The sequence below is a fragment of the Strix aluco genome, chromosome 14 (assembly GCF_031877795.1).
Source record: "Strix aluco isolate bStrAlu1 chromosome 14, bStrAlu1.hap1, whole genome shotgun sequence".
Classification (NCBI taxonomy): domain Eukaryota; kingdom Metazoa; phylum Chordata; class Aves; order Strigiformes; family Strigidae; genus Strix; species Strix aluco.
In genome coordinates this window covers 23,238,230-23,254,537 of record NC_133944.1, presented here as the reverse complement: position 1 = coordinate 23,254,537, position 16,308 = coordinate 23,238,230, and the positions used below count along the sequence as shown (strand labels likewise).

The 16,308-nt window shown below is 52.5% G+C and overlaps 1 protein-coding gene across 2 annotated transcripts in view; it reads left to right on the top strand.

The window, feature by feature from the left end:
• The window catches only part of CPNE2 (copine 2), a 57,391-nt gene extending 42,433 nt beyond the window's left edge, over positions 1-14,958 (top strand). For both annotated transcript variants that reach the window (XM_074840245.1, XM_074840244.1), the window contains exons 11-16: positions 1,403-1,536; positions 2,360-2,414; positions 7,003-7,054; positions 8,307-8,440; positions 13,078-13,314; positions 14,368-14,958. In XM_074840245.1, the coding sequence (XP_074696346.1) occupies positions 1,403-1,536; positions 2,360-2,414; positions 7,003-7,054; positions 8,307-8,440; positions 13,078-13,314; positions 14,368-14,475 (720 nt within the window). In that variant the 3' untranslated portion in view covers positions 14,476-14,958. The remainder of the gene's footprint in view (positions 1-1,402; positions 1,537-2,359; positions 2,415-7,002; positions 7,055-8,306; positions 8,441-13,077; positions 13,315-14,367) is intronic.
• Positions 14,959-16,308: the final 1,350 nt, after the last annotated feature.

Sequence of the window (16,308 nt, the reverse complement as noted above, 5' to 3'; positions counted from 1 at the left end):
TGTCCTCCCTGCCACAGGATACGGTGGGGAGAGAAGGGCTGAAGCCACAGAGAAGAGGGGGGCACTGTGCCCGACTGCTTGCCTCATGCTGGAGGCAGACCAGCTGCATCCCTCTGAAATCTGTTGCCTAAGTGCTGCTCTTGGTGGAATGCTTGCAGGAGTGGGGTCTGCGCCTGTCTGCCTCCACTGAGCCCCCTCCCCGTGCCTCAGTTTCCCTCTTGCTCTCTGAGTGTCCCCATGGTGGCTCGGCAGGAGCTGGGTGCACGGGTGTGGGTGTTACAGCAGTGAACCACAGGTTGGTAAGGCTGTAAGGTCGCTTGACAAAGAAGCTGTGTTTTCACAGAACCATGGGATAGTTTGGGTTGGAAGGGACTTTTGAAGACCATCAATCCAACCCACCTGCCATAGGCAGGGACACTTTGCACCAGACCAGATTGCTCAAAGCTCCATCCAAGCTGACCTTGTATACTTCTAGGGATGGGGCATCCACAACTTCTCTGGGCAACCTGTGCCAGTGTCTCACCACCTTCATCGTACGACATTTCTCCCTCCAATCTAAACCTACCCTCTTCCAATTTAAAACCATGTCCCCTGTCAAGCCTGTTTTACCAGCCAGGGTGGTGGCACGTCCTGGGCTGTGACGTCTTCTTGCCCCAGCCAGGCCAAGGTCCCTTCTCAGCCAAATCGCAGTTCATCCTCTCCCATTATGGATACGGAGCAAAATCCCTCGCGAATCCCCTGAGCTCAATTTAGCAGACAGAGTTATTTTGGGTTTTGCCTATTTGCTAAGCAAACAAGGCAAGCGCAGTCACGCCTCCTGCTCGCCTCTTCCCAACTCTTCCTTCCCAGTCATTTCAAATCAGGTGGCTCAGCGTCTCGCCTCTTCTGACCAGATTTAACTGGGTCTGAGATAGGCATTTCCACAAATGTCTTTAAATAGAAAACCTAATTGAGGAGGGAGAAAAATTAGTGCCTTGCTGACAAAGTCCCCTGAGAGCTCAGTGTATATTCGTCCCCAGGGAAGCCTGGTGAAGAGAGGGAAAGATCTTCTCAGGATTATGACTCTTTGGTCAAAGACCTTGAGATCCAAATGCCCATGCTGCCCTGGCTGCTTTGGTGTCCATGAGGCTGCTCAGTTCCTGAGCTTAATGCCTGAGAGATGGGCGGCGAGAGTCCTGAGCTGGAGATGCTGGTGGCTTGCTGCAGGAACAGGGGCTGCTTCGGGACACCTCATGTGATGCTTGCTGGTGAAAAATGTGGATGTAATAGTGAAGAAAAAGTTTGAGGTTTGGGTCTTGATGGGACTGTGTGTGGACCTCAAAGGCCATGGAGGCTCAGTGACCAGGTCTGTGGTGGTGTCTGCTAATGGAGGACGGGTCTGTGCTTCTCTCTTGTCCCCCAGGTTGGGATTGACTTCACAGCCTCCAATGGGAACCCACGAGACCCCTCCTCTTTGCACTATATCAACCCCATGGGGACAAATGAGTACTTGTCGGCTATCTGGGCTGTCGGCCAGATCATCCAGGACTATGACTCGTAAGCACCCTGCCCTTCTGCTTCCACCCCTGTTCTGCAGACGTTCCCCTGGCTTCCCGAGGGGCTGCTGGCATGCGTGTACCTTGATTTCCTGACTGCAAAGTCAGGGCCAAATAATACCTTGCTTTTGAAAAGCTCCTTGGGGGAAAATTAGCATACACATTGGGGTGCAGGAGGAGGAGAGGCTAAGCACAGGTTTTCTCCTCTCCCCCATCACCACTGTTGAGAGGAAGGGTATGTTAGCAGAGATGGAGAAGCCTCTGCTGGGGGCAGCTGAGGAGCAGCCGCTCGGTGCTTTCTTGGTGCAGAGGCAGATGCCTTCAGCTTGCTGGTATTTGCCGTTGGTAGCTGTGCTGCCAGGCTGCCTTGTTCCGCAGCCGCCCTGAGGTGTGCAACACAGAAAAATATCATCTCAGACATCGGACAGAGAAAACAAAGCAGAAATCTGTTGGTCTTGCCTTGCTGGATTTTGTGACCAAAATGGATAGTTAATTTTTTTAAAATCTCCAGGGTTACACATCTGCAAGAGGCTCGGGTGTTTGGGCAAGAGGATGCTCCTGATCCCTGTGGGTGAGGAAGCAAAGCTGGACTCTTTCTTCTCTAAAGATCAAAAGCCAAAGGAGAACATCTATTCTCTCTCTGTTCAGCTCTCATGATTTTTAAAGGCACTGTGTTGTTTTGGGAGAAGGGAAGGCTGACACTTTTTTTAGCTGGCGCTTTCACTGGGCGTTGGGCAGCTGGTAGCACAGGGAGGCCGTAGCAAGAGCCGTGCAAGCCTGCTTCGTGTGTGTAAATACACCCATCCCTTTTTCTTCTCTTTTAGAGACAAGATGTTTCCTGCTCTGGGATTCGGCGCCCAGCTCCCGCCGGACTGGAAGGTGAAGTGTTGCGGCCATCTGCACATTTGAGATGGGTTTGTCCTGATATTGCCTGGGCAGGAGCGGAGCTGCTGGGGCTTCCCAGCTGGCTCAGTCGGGGAAAAGCTGTCAGGCAGAGGAGGAATGGGCGGATGCAGGATTTCAGCTGGTGGAGAATGAGATGTGGCAGTGTGGGTGGGTGGCGAGGCAGGGATGGGGCACGGGCAGCCTGTTCCTCCCTTCTAAGCTGGCATGAAAGCAGCAGCTCCCTGGCATTAACGGGCAGAGCCAGGCGTTGATTCATTTTCCTGGCAGGAGGCAGGAACAATTCTGGGCAAGGGAAAAGGCCCCTGGATGAATGTGTCAGACAGCGGCAAAGTCTGGAAGGGGGCTGGGAGCTGGGTAGCCTTGACGTGATGTTGCGTGGGCAGAGCCTGCAAGGACTGGAGCAGAGGGGCTTTCCCAAAAGCCACCGCGATCTTCTGTTGGGATTAGGGGTTAAAAGCACCCTGGTCCTGCAAGGGCTTGAGCTGGAGCATCCTGCTTATCAGGTGGGCAGGGGCTGGGGCTGCCTCTGCAGCCCACGCTGGTTGATGGGAGCATCTTCTCATGGCTGAGATGTGCTGGGACGCCACCATCTTTCATTACTGGCTGGGTCTTTTAGTTGCTCTTTGCTCACACCCTTAATGTGCGTTTTCTTTCTGCTCGCTTGTTTTGAGAAGTTCACAGCTTCAGGCTGGGGTTGAATCTCGGCGAGCCTTTTGTGGTCTTTGGAAGCGGAGCTGTGCTCTGGGCTGGGCGCAGCAGGGCACGTAAGTCATGAGCGGCCATCAATCAGGCCGGGAAGCTGATCGCTGCTAGCCCTCGAGGCTGGGGACGTCTTGCCCTCTCTGGCTTTGCGCTTTTCTCTGCTCTCCTGGCAGCCAAAATTCATGTGACTCAAGTGGGAGCTCTCGCCGTTTCCCAGCCACAGGAGAAGATCCCTCCATGTGCACTTTGGAGCTGATTCATCCTCCTTGGCCGGCAAATGTCTCTGGTCTGTCACTTCACCACTTTTGGTGGGAAAATCTTGGTAGGCAGCTTCCAAGGACTAACAGCCAGCTGCTGTTGGGGATTTATTACTTGGGGAAGGGAATTGGAATGGAAAACGCAGAGAGGATGGAAAGGGTACAGTGGCTCAGGCTGCTGGGGGAATGGGTCACGGTGAGCATCCTGCTCTGCTGCCGATGTGTACGGGACAGTGCTGGTGGGAAGGGCGTTGCTGGGCTGGAAGCAACCTTTCCTGCAAGGCTGGAGGCAGGTACCAGGTCGAGGATGCTGATTGTGGCTGCCTTCTGCAGCCTGCCGCAGAAATATTTCTTGCTGCTCCCACGGGCCTAGGGCTGCTCTGTAAGCCCGACCAGAAAAACCACCTCATTTTCTCCCAGAATGATGTCTAAGTCCATGTAAACCCCAGTGCAGAGCAGCTCTCCCTCCCCAGGTGCTTGACCCATGCCTAAAGGTCACCAGCCCTCACGCCTGCAGTGACCCATCGGTTGTCTCACGTTAGCAGTGGGGGCATCCCCCGTGCACTCCTCCAGCCTCAGGCTTCATCCATCCCCAGCTCGTCTGGCCCTCGGCGTCTGTGCATCACTGTCTCGGCTCACTCATTAAAGGTTTTTTGGCCATCAAGGCTCGTTGGGTGATTTCAAAGCCAAAGCAGCAGTTCTTCATTGAAACCCGTGCCCCGTGTTACGGCGGGCAGGCGGCAGGGAGCAGCGTGGCCAGTGATACTCCCAGGGTGACATGAGGAAGGGTGGCTGTTGTACCCAGAGACCGGAGTGAAAATGGGGAAGATCATTAAGAGATAAGAGCTGTATAAATGACGCTTTGTGCTCCCGTTGCCATGGCTCCCCCAAAGCTTCCCAGGCACCCGTCGGAGCGAGATGTTTTGCACACAAAAGTCTCATTGGAAATGTCAAAGAACATCTTGCCGTGTAACAGCTCTGTAGAGAGCCTCGAGCAGTTTCCCAGTAGGGAACAGGAGAGGGAAGCAGATGGGTTGCGTTTTCTGGGGGATGAGCAAAGGCAAGGCGACAGCGGAGAGGGTGATGCTTAACATCAGAGCCCCACCGGTCGCCCTGGGTTTGGGAGATGGGGTCAGCCAAAGGAAGCTGGCAGCTTCGCCAACGTACCTCCCCCAAGGCTTTCCACCCATTTGCCTTTTTTTTAACATATATAGGGAAACTGAGTCACAGCAGGGGTGGCATCGCTCGGGGAGGTGGCACAGAACCCTCTGCAGCGTCGGTTCTCTGGCACAGGCTCCGGGCTGTGGGAAGTGATGGAACTACAGCTGTCTCCATCCAGGACTGGCAGAGGGCACAGGCTGGCTGCAGACAGATGTCCTACCCCTTGGGGTGGCTTGAAAGAGTTTCCCCCTGTCAGTTACTGGTGAATGTGATACCTGTAGGTGCTCCATATACATTTAATTGGCCTCCACAGAAACTGTTTTTCAAAGTACGAGCTGAATAGGGAACAAGATCCTTCTTTTAAAATTATTATTATTTTGAAGCCTTCCTGTTGAATTTTCTAGCAGAGACATATATATAATATCAGTAAAAACTCCAGAGGGGGTTTTGCAACACTTCTGCCACGCGGGGGGTCTGCTCTGTAGACAGTGAGGAACAGAGCTCCAAACCGTTCCGCTGCTGCTTTAAAGAAAGAGAAACCCCTCTTTTGCAGTGCAAAACATGGAAATATTTTTGCTTGCCTTGTCTATAAATACTCGTATGGCAGAATTTTGAACATCTAAAAAAAAAAAAAGCGAGGCCTCTACAACTGAAAATCAAGAAATTTGAATTTGGATATATTGCCCAAAATTGAGGCTTCTACAAGAAAGGGCGTATGCAAAACACAGTCATACATTTCAGACTGAGTCTCTAACCCTGGGGTTACTGGTGGCTGGGAGCGTTACTGGTTGTGCTCAACAGGCATGGAGAGACCCAAGCAGACTGTTGACGTTCACCGGTCCGACAGCTCGTCAGCTTTGCAGCACGGGGAGGACTTTTGGTTGACCTACTTTTGTTTGGTTGCTATTTCCCACCCCACAGCCTCTTGCAAAAATAGTTTCTGCTGCTTTCGACACAATGCCCAGTATAATTGGAAAGTCTGAATCAGATGCGTGTTGCTTTTGCAGTCTCAGGAGGACTTCTGCTTCACACAGCGCTTTAGAGGACAGTCATTTTGCCAGCATTATGAATATGCATGTCCCGAAGCGATCCCCTGGCTGAGAAGCTCAGCAAACCTCCACCCTTCTGAGAGGGAGAAAATATCCTTGTTTTGTAATTCTGGCACGAACAGAGCGGGAGCTTTTTGTTTCAGAGCCCTTGATTTGGTAGCCTGAAAGCGCTAATCACCCCCTCCAACCTTTGGAGGTGCTGGAAGAGGCAGTTGCACACCCTTGGTGCTCCTGAGAGTCTTTTGCTTCTTACGTTGCCTAAACTGCAGGTAGCAGAGTGAGGAATGCCTCAGCCCCCAGATGTGATAGTTGTTCCCCAAGCAAGCTGTTGACCCACGCCAACATTGGCAAGGTTCATACTGAAGGCCAGGAGTCCTGACCCTCTCTTGCACCCAGGCCATTGAGCTGCCCTGCCTTTGCTGGTTCAAAGCAACCGTTGCCCAGTGTTTTGTGGTTTCTGTCTGCAGGTTCTCCCTGGGGAAGTAGACGAGGAAGGTTTTGTGATTCACCGCCAGCACTGCTGTTTGGTTTCTCTGGCTGGGCTAGTGCAACAGGCCAGGGATCAGGGTGTGCAGGGCTATCTGCTGTTGCCAGTGTCCCACAGGACCTTCACATGAGAGCAGCTCCCTCAGCTTCAAAGGAGGTGGTGGAAGACCTAAAGGATCTTGCACCTGCCTTGGAGGAGGGATGGTTTCACCATCAATGAAAACCAGCCCAGACTGTGCTGGGCCTTGCTGTCTGTCACACTCAAGCATTCACGTCACCTCTCCTGTGCTGCCTTTCACCGTCATGATGACCGAGATGGTGAAGCTAATCATCTGCTGGCTTTGTCCTGGTAGCTGATCACCTCCTCCCTGCCTCCTGCTGTGCCGTGCCACTTTCAGAGAGATGGGGAACCGAGATGCTGCCAGAATTGGGGCTTCCTGTGATGTTAATTGACTTTTCTCCCTTTATAACCCGCAATAAGATGAAGCAATTTCTCCTAGTGACTGGTGAGATGTCCCAGCTGGCTGAGAGCGTCCCTTCTGCGTGCTTTCCCTCTGGGCACCCACTGAGAAGCCGTGTGGACAAACCTACTTTGATAGCTGTAGAAGGATGTGTGGTGTGATAATTTCAGGTGGCTCCATGATGGTGGGATTGATGAGCCAGTCCATCCTCAAATGCTGCTCAACCCTGACCACGTTGGTGTCCGCTGCTCCTCGCTGTTTGGGTAGCAGAGGGCTGGGAAGTGTTGCTGACTCAGCAGGATGTACTCTAACGTCTGTGACCGCCGGGTCCTGCTCCGGGGGAGCAGCAGACCCAAACCAGCATTGCAGCATCAGCTAAACTGATAGTGAGCAACCTGCTCTGCACTGGCCCTTCATGTTAATTTGGGTCTTTTCTTCTCCACAGGTGTCCCATGAGTTTGCCATTAACTTCAATCCCACGAACCCGTTCTGCTCAGGTAAGCATCTACTAGGTCTTAGATGCCTTCAGCGTCTTCCTTCCTTCCCTCTGCATTTCTCCAGTAACATCTCAGGGACTTTTCAAGGTCTGTTCAGAGACAGACATTAATGATGAAGCAGAGCACATGCTAATGGTGCACTCAGAGGAAAGCAGAGAAAATTTGGGGGTGTGTAGGAAGGCCCAGGGTAAAATGCAACTGGATTCAGACAGTGAAAAATCCGCCTTCGCTCTGATGTCTGGTGTGTCCTACCAGCCGTCTGCTCCTGCAGCAAGCCTGCAAGAAACACTAGGCCTGTTTAGCAGATGGGGAATTCAGTCTTAATTCTTCATTTAGCAGCTGAGAGCTGGTCACTGAGAGCATGGCTGAAGAACTGCTCAGATCTAAGTGGTCTCCAAAACTCGTCTGGTTTGACCAGCTACTGTGGTCTCCAAAAGTCGTCTGGTTTGGCCTCTGCAAAACAGTGGCTTGGGCAGCCTCCAAACCTGGCTCGCTGGTTCATGAAAGGTGCCTGTGAACATCTGCTTTTCTGCTGCCTTTGCTTCGTTCAGTCCCTCTCCAGTAGCTATAAAGCATTCACTGGACCTGATTTACTGCAGGCGTTACGGGGTGCAGGAGGCACCATCCTGCAGCTCTTATCAGTGACAGGTCCTTCACAAAGAACTGATTATTAGCTGATTAATTGTGTAATTGGTCATTTTTTAATTACGCAGCCATGCATCCTTTCAGGAGAGCAGCCATTTACACGCATCCTTTCAGGAGAGCAGCTGTTCTGGTGTGGCAGAAGCAGAAGGGTCTCCGATGACCTGCAAGTCCCAAACACAGTTTGGGAGCTCAGAGGGTGCTGCTGGGATTGCTTTGCTTCTCTCAGTTACCTCTGCTCCATGTCTGTGTGGTTTTGGTTATGCTCAGAGAGCAGGAGTTGCTTTTCTTTTTGCTCCTCCTCTTTGGCTGATTGTGAGATTTCTGCAGAAACCCAAGGAAAGCCTTCTTTGACTGTGGACACTACAAGGGCTCTCTTACCCCAGGAGGTCTGAGGACCCACTACAAAATGACTAAAGAACAAAGCCCTGGTATTAGAAAACTTGAGTTGGGGTGGATGAAACTTGTGGAGCTGGATGAATTTGGAGAGGAAAAAGACAGATCTAACTTCAGCTCCCAGGACAACATTAGCTAATGATGCTTAATTGGATTTGGGGTGGGCCTGGGCCGTGGCTCATTGTAATGCCTGGCTTCTCTGCTTTCCCTGAAGGGGTGGAGGGCATTGTCCAAGCGTACTCGGCCTGCCTGCCCCACATCCGCTTCTATGGACCCACCAACTTCTCCCCCATCGTCAACCACGTGGCCCGTTTCGCAGCTCAGGCCACCCAACAGGAGGCTGCATCCGTAAGTCCGTAAGATCCCATGATGTGATGGCAATCCCCATGGCTTTGGGCAGGGGAGGGCAAAGCCTGAGCTTGGTTTCGTGTCTTTCCCTTTGCTGTGGGCAGGGAGGCAGGGTCCTCCCACCAGGACCATTCCTGGGGTCCCTGCAGCTGTGGGCTCTCAGTTGGCTGTCGTCACTTCAGATGGAGAATGCAGAGTCATTGCAAATGCTTTTTAGGAAGCAAAAAATAACTCAGAAACTTGACAACAGTCAACAAAACTGCAGCTGTGGAAAATAAGAAATTATTGGGGAGAGAACTCAGATGAGGGTGGGAGATGCCATGAGGTGGGTGTCCCTTGGATTTATACAAATGTCTTATCTCAAAGAGGATCGAACAGCCCTGGGAATGGTAGTGAGAGAGTTGACACTCAGCAGCGTGGAGCAACTTCTGTATGGGAAGCAATAAGGCTGGCACCTTCTGGCCCAGGAGGTCAACTGGGAATATCAGAGATGCATAAAATCACGAATGGTGGAAAAGTGTTGATTTCTCCCTCATTCTTACGGGAAGGCCAGCAAGGTCCCCTGGGGAATGGCTGGGCGTTGGGTATTCAACAGGCCAGTGCGCAGTGGAATCAGGGAGCTGAGACCACTCTGGGATGGTACTTGGGGCTGAGGACTCTGAAGGTCTGGAGAGGGAGGGGGTGTGCTCATGGCAGACCCAACTATCAAGGGCCATTCACCACCATGCCAGCGTGAGCTTGGGCTCAGGAGTCCCTGACGTGTGCCAGCTAACAGCTGGCAGGAGACAGGAAAGAACAACTTTGTTCTCTCCTAATTTTTTTCCTAAAACATCCTCTGCTGAGTTCCAAGGGGCTTTGCTCTGAGAAGGCAACCTCTGTCCTTATGGATAAGTGGGGAACAATAGTCCTGAGGAGCATGGTTCTTGCTTTCAAAACAACCTCCTGCTCCTGCGTGCTGCAGGACTGTCCTGGGGTCCCTGGGGGTCACTAAGATGCTGCTGCTGTAGCATGGGTGGGAAACACGAGCAACAGGGAAGAGATTGAGCATCTTCAAACCTTTAGCTAATTTCAACACATACCAAACAGCTGGAGGAAGCATCTCCCTCTCCTCTGTGAAGATCTCCCAAGGAGATCTGGGGGGTGCACATCCAGCCTTGCAAACAGCAGGAGAGAGCGAGCCCGTGCCGTGGTGTAAAGCGTGATGTTTCTGACATGGCTGATGGCCAAATCTGAACCTTTTGCCAGGAGAAGACCTTTCTGGTATTTCCCTTCGAATAGCTTGTTATATTTGAGGGGGGAATTGCAGAAAACCACATGATGGCTCAGTTTGATCATTGCTTTTCACGCCACTTGGACAAGCAGAGGGCTCAGAGCCAGGCTTTGGGTTCCCGTGCAGCCGCTTCAGCCGCTCAGCAGGCCTGGAAGTCCCCGTTAATTAGTCCATCAGACCATTCACGTCCATATGTCAAAAAGCTGCTTGTTAGCGCAGGGGCCTCGCACAACCATACTGGGTTGTGCTGGGCCACAAGGGAGCCGGTGCCAGCGTGGTTTTGGAGGACGAGGCTGGAGATTGAGGGGATGCCAGGGTGCCTGCTTGTGCCGGGAGCTGCAGCCGTGGGTCCAGCCTTGCTGGTGGTGATGGGGGTGTCCTCTTAGGGGTGCAAAAAAGCCTCTAAAGACTGCAAGATAGAACTTGCTTGGGTGACTGTTGGGTCCCTGTGGCAATGGGCTGCCTGCAGAGGATGGCAGGTCTAGCCCTTGGGTTTTGCTGGCCAAAAGCACCTCAGCTCGGGCATCAGCACGTACATGGCAGGAGCTGCCTTGAAGCCTTCCTGATTCCTGCCTGGAGCGGAGCTGGGTCACACCTGAACCCTCCTCCCATGGGACCTCTTCCAGCCTTGCCTTGAGCACTGTTGCTCTTCCCAGCTCCAGGCACAAGGAAATATTGAATTTGGTTTAATTCAGCACAAATCCAGGTCGCTCCTCATTTTTTCGTTTTCTCTCTAGGCATCAGTGGGGGAGGGAGAAGCCCACAGGCTCCACACTGAGCAGAGGCGCTAATCATATGCAAATTGCACGCCTCCGTTGGCACTAATAGTTTAATCAAGGGAGATTTTAAATAATGGGCACTAATAGTGCCATCAGAGGCAAGCCTGGGTTTGGCTCTTTTTATTTGGAAGCACAAAGCGTTATTGATGAGGGATCTCGCTCCCCCGGGGTCTTCTCCTCTTCCATCCCATCTTCAACGCCTGCAGCAAAGCCACCCCTGATGCTCCCGGCTTTGGTGTCCATCTGGACCTGCCCTCCTCTTCCTCCTGCTCCCACTTGCTCCCAACATTTCAAATAAAACCAGAAAGACTCGTAGTTTTTCCATGGCAACACAGATCACAAACACTGGTGCCGTCAGCGCTTAAGGGATGGGAGGACTAAAATGTGTCAGAGTTGGGGGAGAGACAGAGGGATTAGACACATTTTGACTCTTGGGGAAGGATTAATAAGCTTTGGGGATTTAAAACACACCTTTCCAGCAGGGTCCCTGCATCCAAACCTCCCCTTTTCTGACTGCATGCTGCTTAATGCTGCCTAATCCCTTCAAGCCCTGCTCACATGCGTGAGCCTAATTGCTGATATCATTAGCAAACGATCAGGAATCATCCCCAAAGTCCCCGTGGATTCAGAGATCGGCCATTTTAACAACAAAAATTGGAGAAAGGGGGAAGGTGCTGCCGGGTTGGTGTGCCACTGGAGACCTGGGGCCAGCCTAGTCCCTGCCCCAGCAGCTCCGGTCACGGCTCAGCAGAGGTGGCACCTGGCTGGGTACCACGGCTGGAGCCTGGGGGTGCCACCAGCACCCCTGCCCCGCTGCCATTTACTGACACCACCAAAATTGTCATCGGTCCCCGGGGAATCTCCCACCATGCTCCCATGCAGGGCCTACTGCTCCCTTGCCAGTAACGGTGCTCCCCACGGGCTCGCCCCGCTGCAGCCCCACAGGCTTTGAGACTGACCCCCAGCATCAGCTCTTATTCCACTTGGCCTCTGAAATATGTTGTGAGAAACATTTGATGAGCTCTGCTCCCCTCTCTTTCCCTGCATACTTTCCAGCATTTTTCTCTGATCCCGTTACAGATTTCACACAAAAAAGGGAACAACAGGAGAGAGTCCTCTCTGGGTTTCTTCTTTTTGACTGTGCACAGAGGCCAGTTTTGCACTGATTTGTTCACAGATACCGGCGGGATGGGGAGGAGGGGTGGAAGCAGCTTGAAGTCGGTCACATTATCAGGTTTTACACTTCCTCCCGTACTGGTTTCCAGACAGGGTCAGGCCCCAGAACTTGTCCTGCTTCCAGCGATGCCCAGTGCTGGCCACCCCATAGGAGCATGCAGGTCTTCTCCTGAAGTTTAGTCTTACCCTCCAGACTCAGATGTTGGAGTCTTGCTCTTTGGACCTACGTCTCCCCGTGATTTGCTCTGAAAAGTTTGGATTTAGGGAAAAACTAAACGCTGGGCAGTGCTCTGCAGATAGGGCTAATACTTTGAAAGGGTTGGGATCGGGAAGGGGCTGGCTGCCTGCCCAGGCTCAGGAAAAGCTCCTCACCTGTGTCCTCAGGTTGTGTTTGAGCTCGCTGCAGCCTCGTTTGTACTTGGCGTTTAGCACTGGGGAGTGTCGAGGGAAGATGACGCTTAGGAAAGGTTTCAGGAGATGTGAGCTGGAGGAAAACCAAGAAAATGGGCTTGGGGCAGCATTCCCTCTCTTGCTTTTCCAGGACGACTGCGCTAGTGGTTTTCAGAGGAAATGGAAAGAATGAGGAGAGGAACAAAGGGCTTTAATGTGCTCAAGTGCTTGTTTTCGTCATTTCTCCAGCACACGCAGGCTGTGTAACGTGCCAAGATTGAGCCATTACTTTCCCTGGAGGCGGAGGAGATAGATAAGATTTTCTTGGGGTCTGCATGCCCCAGATTTGCTGAGCTGGGTCCAGCAGGACTGTCTGTCTGTCCATCCTCCCCCAGCTCCATGGATCCACCTTGTCACCCTCCTTTCCCCATGAGAAGGGGAGCGGGTGCCCATGCTGCTGCTCTGGCACCCCCCCACTTTGCTGGTGCCCTCTGCATCCCCGCTCAGTGCTGCCGAGCCCCAGGGCTTTGTGCAGGAGGCAGACAAGCTCTGAGCCCAGGGCTGGGATGCAGGAGATGGGGACCGCCCCGAAACACGCCCTGCTGTGTGCGGGAAGGGGGGCAGATTTCACCTCCCAGCTGGGCTCATGTCCTGGCCCCAAACTCCTCCTGGCTGTGACACAGAAGCTCTGCACAGGTTGGTGGTTTTTTTTTTTTCCATCAACTACAGTAAATCAGTAAATCAACAAAATATTTTGGGGTGGGAGTTGGTTTGTTGCTTGGTTATGATTTTTCAAAAACCAGGAGGAATGGGAGCACCTGAAATTTCTGGGTGCTGCTAAAACAGGGGGGGATACCAGCTGTCGTGGGAAGCACTGAACCTCCTGCTCCCAAATCCGTGGGGAACCTCCCTCCCCACAAAGTGCAGAGCATCCCAGCCACTCCCACCCCACAGGCTCCGGCTGCGGTGCGAGGGTGCCCCCGCATCCCACTGGGTCTGATCCTCCGCCCTCCCCTCCACAGCAATACTTCATCCTCCTCATCATCACGGATGGGGTGATCAGTGACATGGACGAGACGAGGCACGCCGTGGTGCAGGCGTCCAAGCTGCCCATGTCCATCATCATCGTGGGGGTGGGCAACGCCGACTTCGCCGCCATGGAGTTCCTGGATGGGGACAGCCGGGTCCTGCGCTCCTACACCGGCGAGGAGGCCGTGCGTGACATCGTCCAGTTCGTGCCCTTCCGGGATTTCCGCAACGTGAGTGTGGGCAGCGGGGAGGGGACCACAGGCAGAAACGGGGTCTCAAGCCTGGAAATGACCCTGGAAGTGGAGCAACCCCGGTAGAGGCATAGAGAGAGAGGCAAGAGGTAGAGGGCTGGCACCTGCCTGCCTTACCCTGGCCCTAAACTCCACATCCCTCAGTGATGCTCTAGTGTGAACCATGTAAATCAGCGCTGCAGGCCGGGGCAACAGTGCTCCGCGTCTCTGTAATGTGCTCCATGTGAGCATCCCCCTGTCTCCACCACCCCCTGTCATTGCCAGGTAGGTGGGAGCAAAAACCAGGGAATTAAGGCAGTGTCCAGGTTCCCACAGCAAGTTGGGGTGGCACTGGGCTCACATCCCTCGCTGCGATCCCATGCCGGTGGCTCCCACTCAGGCCTCAGCCAGCTCCTGTGATGTGCCATCTGCTGAATTGCCCTGGTCCCGGGGGTGACCCCCGAGCCCCCCCAGTCCCCTCCCAGTGCCTGTAGAAAGGGGTGACGCCAGCACTGGCCCTGCACGTGTCCCTTCTGTGGACATATGGGCTTCCTGCTGCCCACTGCCTGACCCACCATTGCACGCTGGAAAAAAGTTGATGAAGGAAGAAATTAAAAAAAACCCAAAAAAGTAGAAGTTAAAAAAAAAAAAGACCACATGAGATGCAGTTCTCTGCCCATCTTGATCAGCCAGGCGTCAGCCCTGGGTCGGACACTGTTGCTGGCACAGGATTGCCAGAGGATGCAGAAAATCAGCTTATCTCCCCTCTTTTTGCAACTAGTGTCTTTCCATTTCACCTGCTGTTACTCAATACCTGCTTTTTCTAATCTACTGAGGATGTTTGATTCCTCCCTACCAGTGAATTATCTCCTGGAGGGAAGGTGTAGCATAGAATATAATAATCTCAGGTGTATCAAATGCTGGCTGCCAGTAGACTCTAGGGTGTATTAAATGAAATGCCTCGGTCTGGAGCTGGGGATGGCCCAGCCACCTTTGCTCAGTCAGTCCCCTATGGCTGTTTTTACACCGGTGTTTTGTCCCTTTCGCTCACAGGCCCCCAAGGAGACCCTGGCCAAAGCTGTGCTGGCAGAGCTGCCCCAGCAAGTCGTGCAGTACTTCAAGCACCAAAACCTGCCACCCATCAACTCGGAGCCTGCGTAGAGCTGTGCCAGGCTGTGCCCTCTGCATGTTGCTGAAGCCTGTTGGTCCTACCGAAAGTGCATGTTCCACATGCTTTTAAGAGAAGAATACCCTCCCTGAAACACTTTGTACTTCTTAATTTAATTGCTAAGTTCTTAAAACTCATCCCAGAGAAGCATCTGGATTCATTTTGTACAGTCCCAGCCTGAAGTAACACTAAGTGGCCAGGCCATGCCCTGGTCCTGCTCTGTTGAGTCATTTTTCAGTATTGAATGTACTTTGTATAATTTCAGTGGAACAGGATACAATTTTTACAATCAAAACTTGCTTTTTCCAAGCAATGAAATGCTTAATATATTATTATAATTCAATGAACTGGTCATTGTATAGTTCATGTATCTGTGTTGTACCTGTACATGTCATGCTCTATGTTCATTTTTATACTGTGTACATGTTATATTTGTTATACTCAGGTTAATAAAGAAACTTGGACATTTAAAACAAGAGTCTCCTAGATGGGAAGGTCTGGGAGCGTGGTCAGCAGTGCTGGGTGTTTGAGTCACCCGGACACGGGCTGTCCTGCTCCCCCAGCCGCTCACCCTGCACTCAGCGTTCCTGCTCACCGTGCCCCGGGATCAGCCCCAGGCCCTCAGTGGCAGCGTGCCAGAGGGTGATTTACTGACCCTGGAGGTGAATAGGGATGTCCCGGTGAGGGGGGCATCCCCTCACTCCCCCCTGTCAGCTCTGTGTCTTCCTGAGCCGAGGGCAGGGGCCTGGTGCGTGTGCACACCACGTGCATGCTTGGGAAAACACTGGTGAACCCCCAACAAACTGGCAAAGGGAGTTTCATGGTTCACTGCTGCTTCATCTCTAGAAATTTTTCCAAGTCTGAGTAACAAAAGCTCCCTGCTGCCTGGGAGAAGATGGGCTGGGTAATAAAATCCTGCTCTCCAGCAGCTCCTTTGAGCTGCTCATCAGCAATGTGCTATCCTCAGCGGTAATTGCTGCTTTCTTCTGTTGTTAACTAGATTAAGGTCTTTTGAAGCTGGCAGGTAGAAAGTTGAATACACTGCAGGGCTCACCAGCCACACTCCAAACTCAAGTAGACTTGACCTCCCTTCTCCCTGTTAGCAAAAGTGCTTGTGGTGGGAGGTTGGTGTCTCTATGTAAAGCCTGGAGCCCATTTTCACACGCTTGTGCTACTGGCCATGCTTGTTGCCACCAACTACTGCTAGTAACTGCGTGGTTGCCACTGAGTCACCAGCAGGCAGGTTGCCCGTGCAGCCCCACGGCTCGGCCAAAGCACGGAGCCAAAGCTGACAGTGAGGCCCCAAGTCAGCGCCGAGCAGGGCCCTGGGTGAGACCCCATCTCTTGGGAGCGGTGGGACTGCTCCGTGAGGTATCTGCCTTGCAAAGCCCCCTGGAAGGGGAAAATAAAACCAACCACCACCACCCTTTCCAAACAGAGAAGCAGCCTTTAAGAGTGGCTCGTTTAAAAATAATGCTGTATACAGCTCAGCTTCCAGATCAAAGTCTGGCTCTGGAAAAAAATTTTTTTTTTCTTTCCATAAGAGAACCTCACATGCAGCTGCACTAGCTAGTAAGCTCTTCTGCTAGTAGAGTGTTTGTGGGGGTTTGTCTTTTTTTTTTTTTAACACCTCTCTGAAGCTTTAACAACTAGCACAGACAACCAGCAGTTTATGAAGCTGTCCCTGTGGAGGGGATGAAGCAAACACTATGCAATCATGGCAGAGAGAATAGTCTTAAACAAACAAAAAAAACCCAACCAACAAAAATTCTAAATCCACCAGCGAACAACAGTTGCTGGAGCCAGCCCTTCTTCTCCAGCCTGTC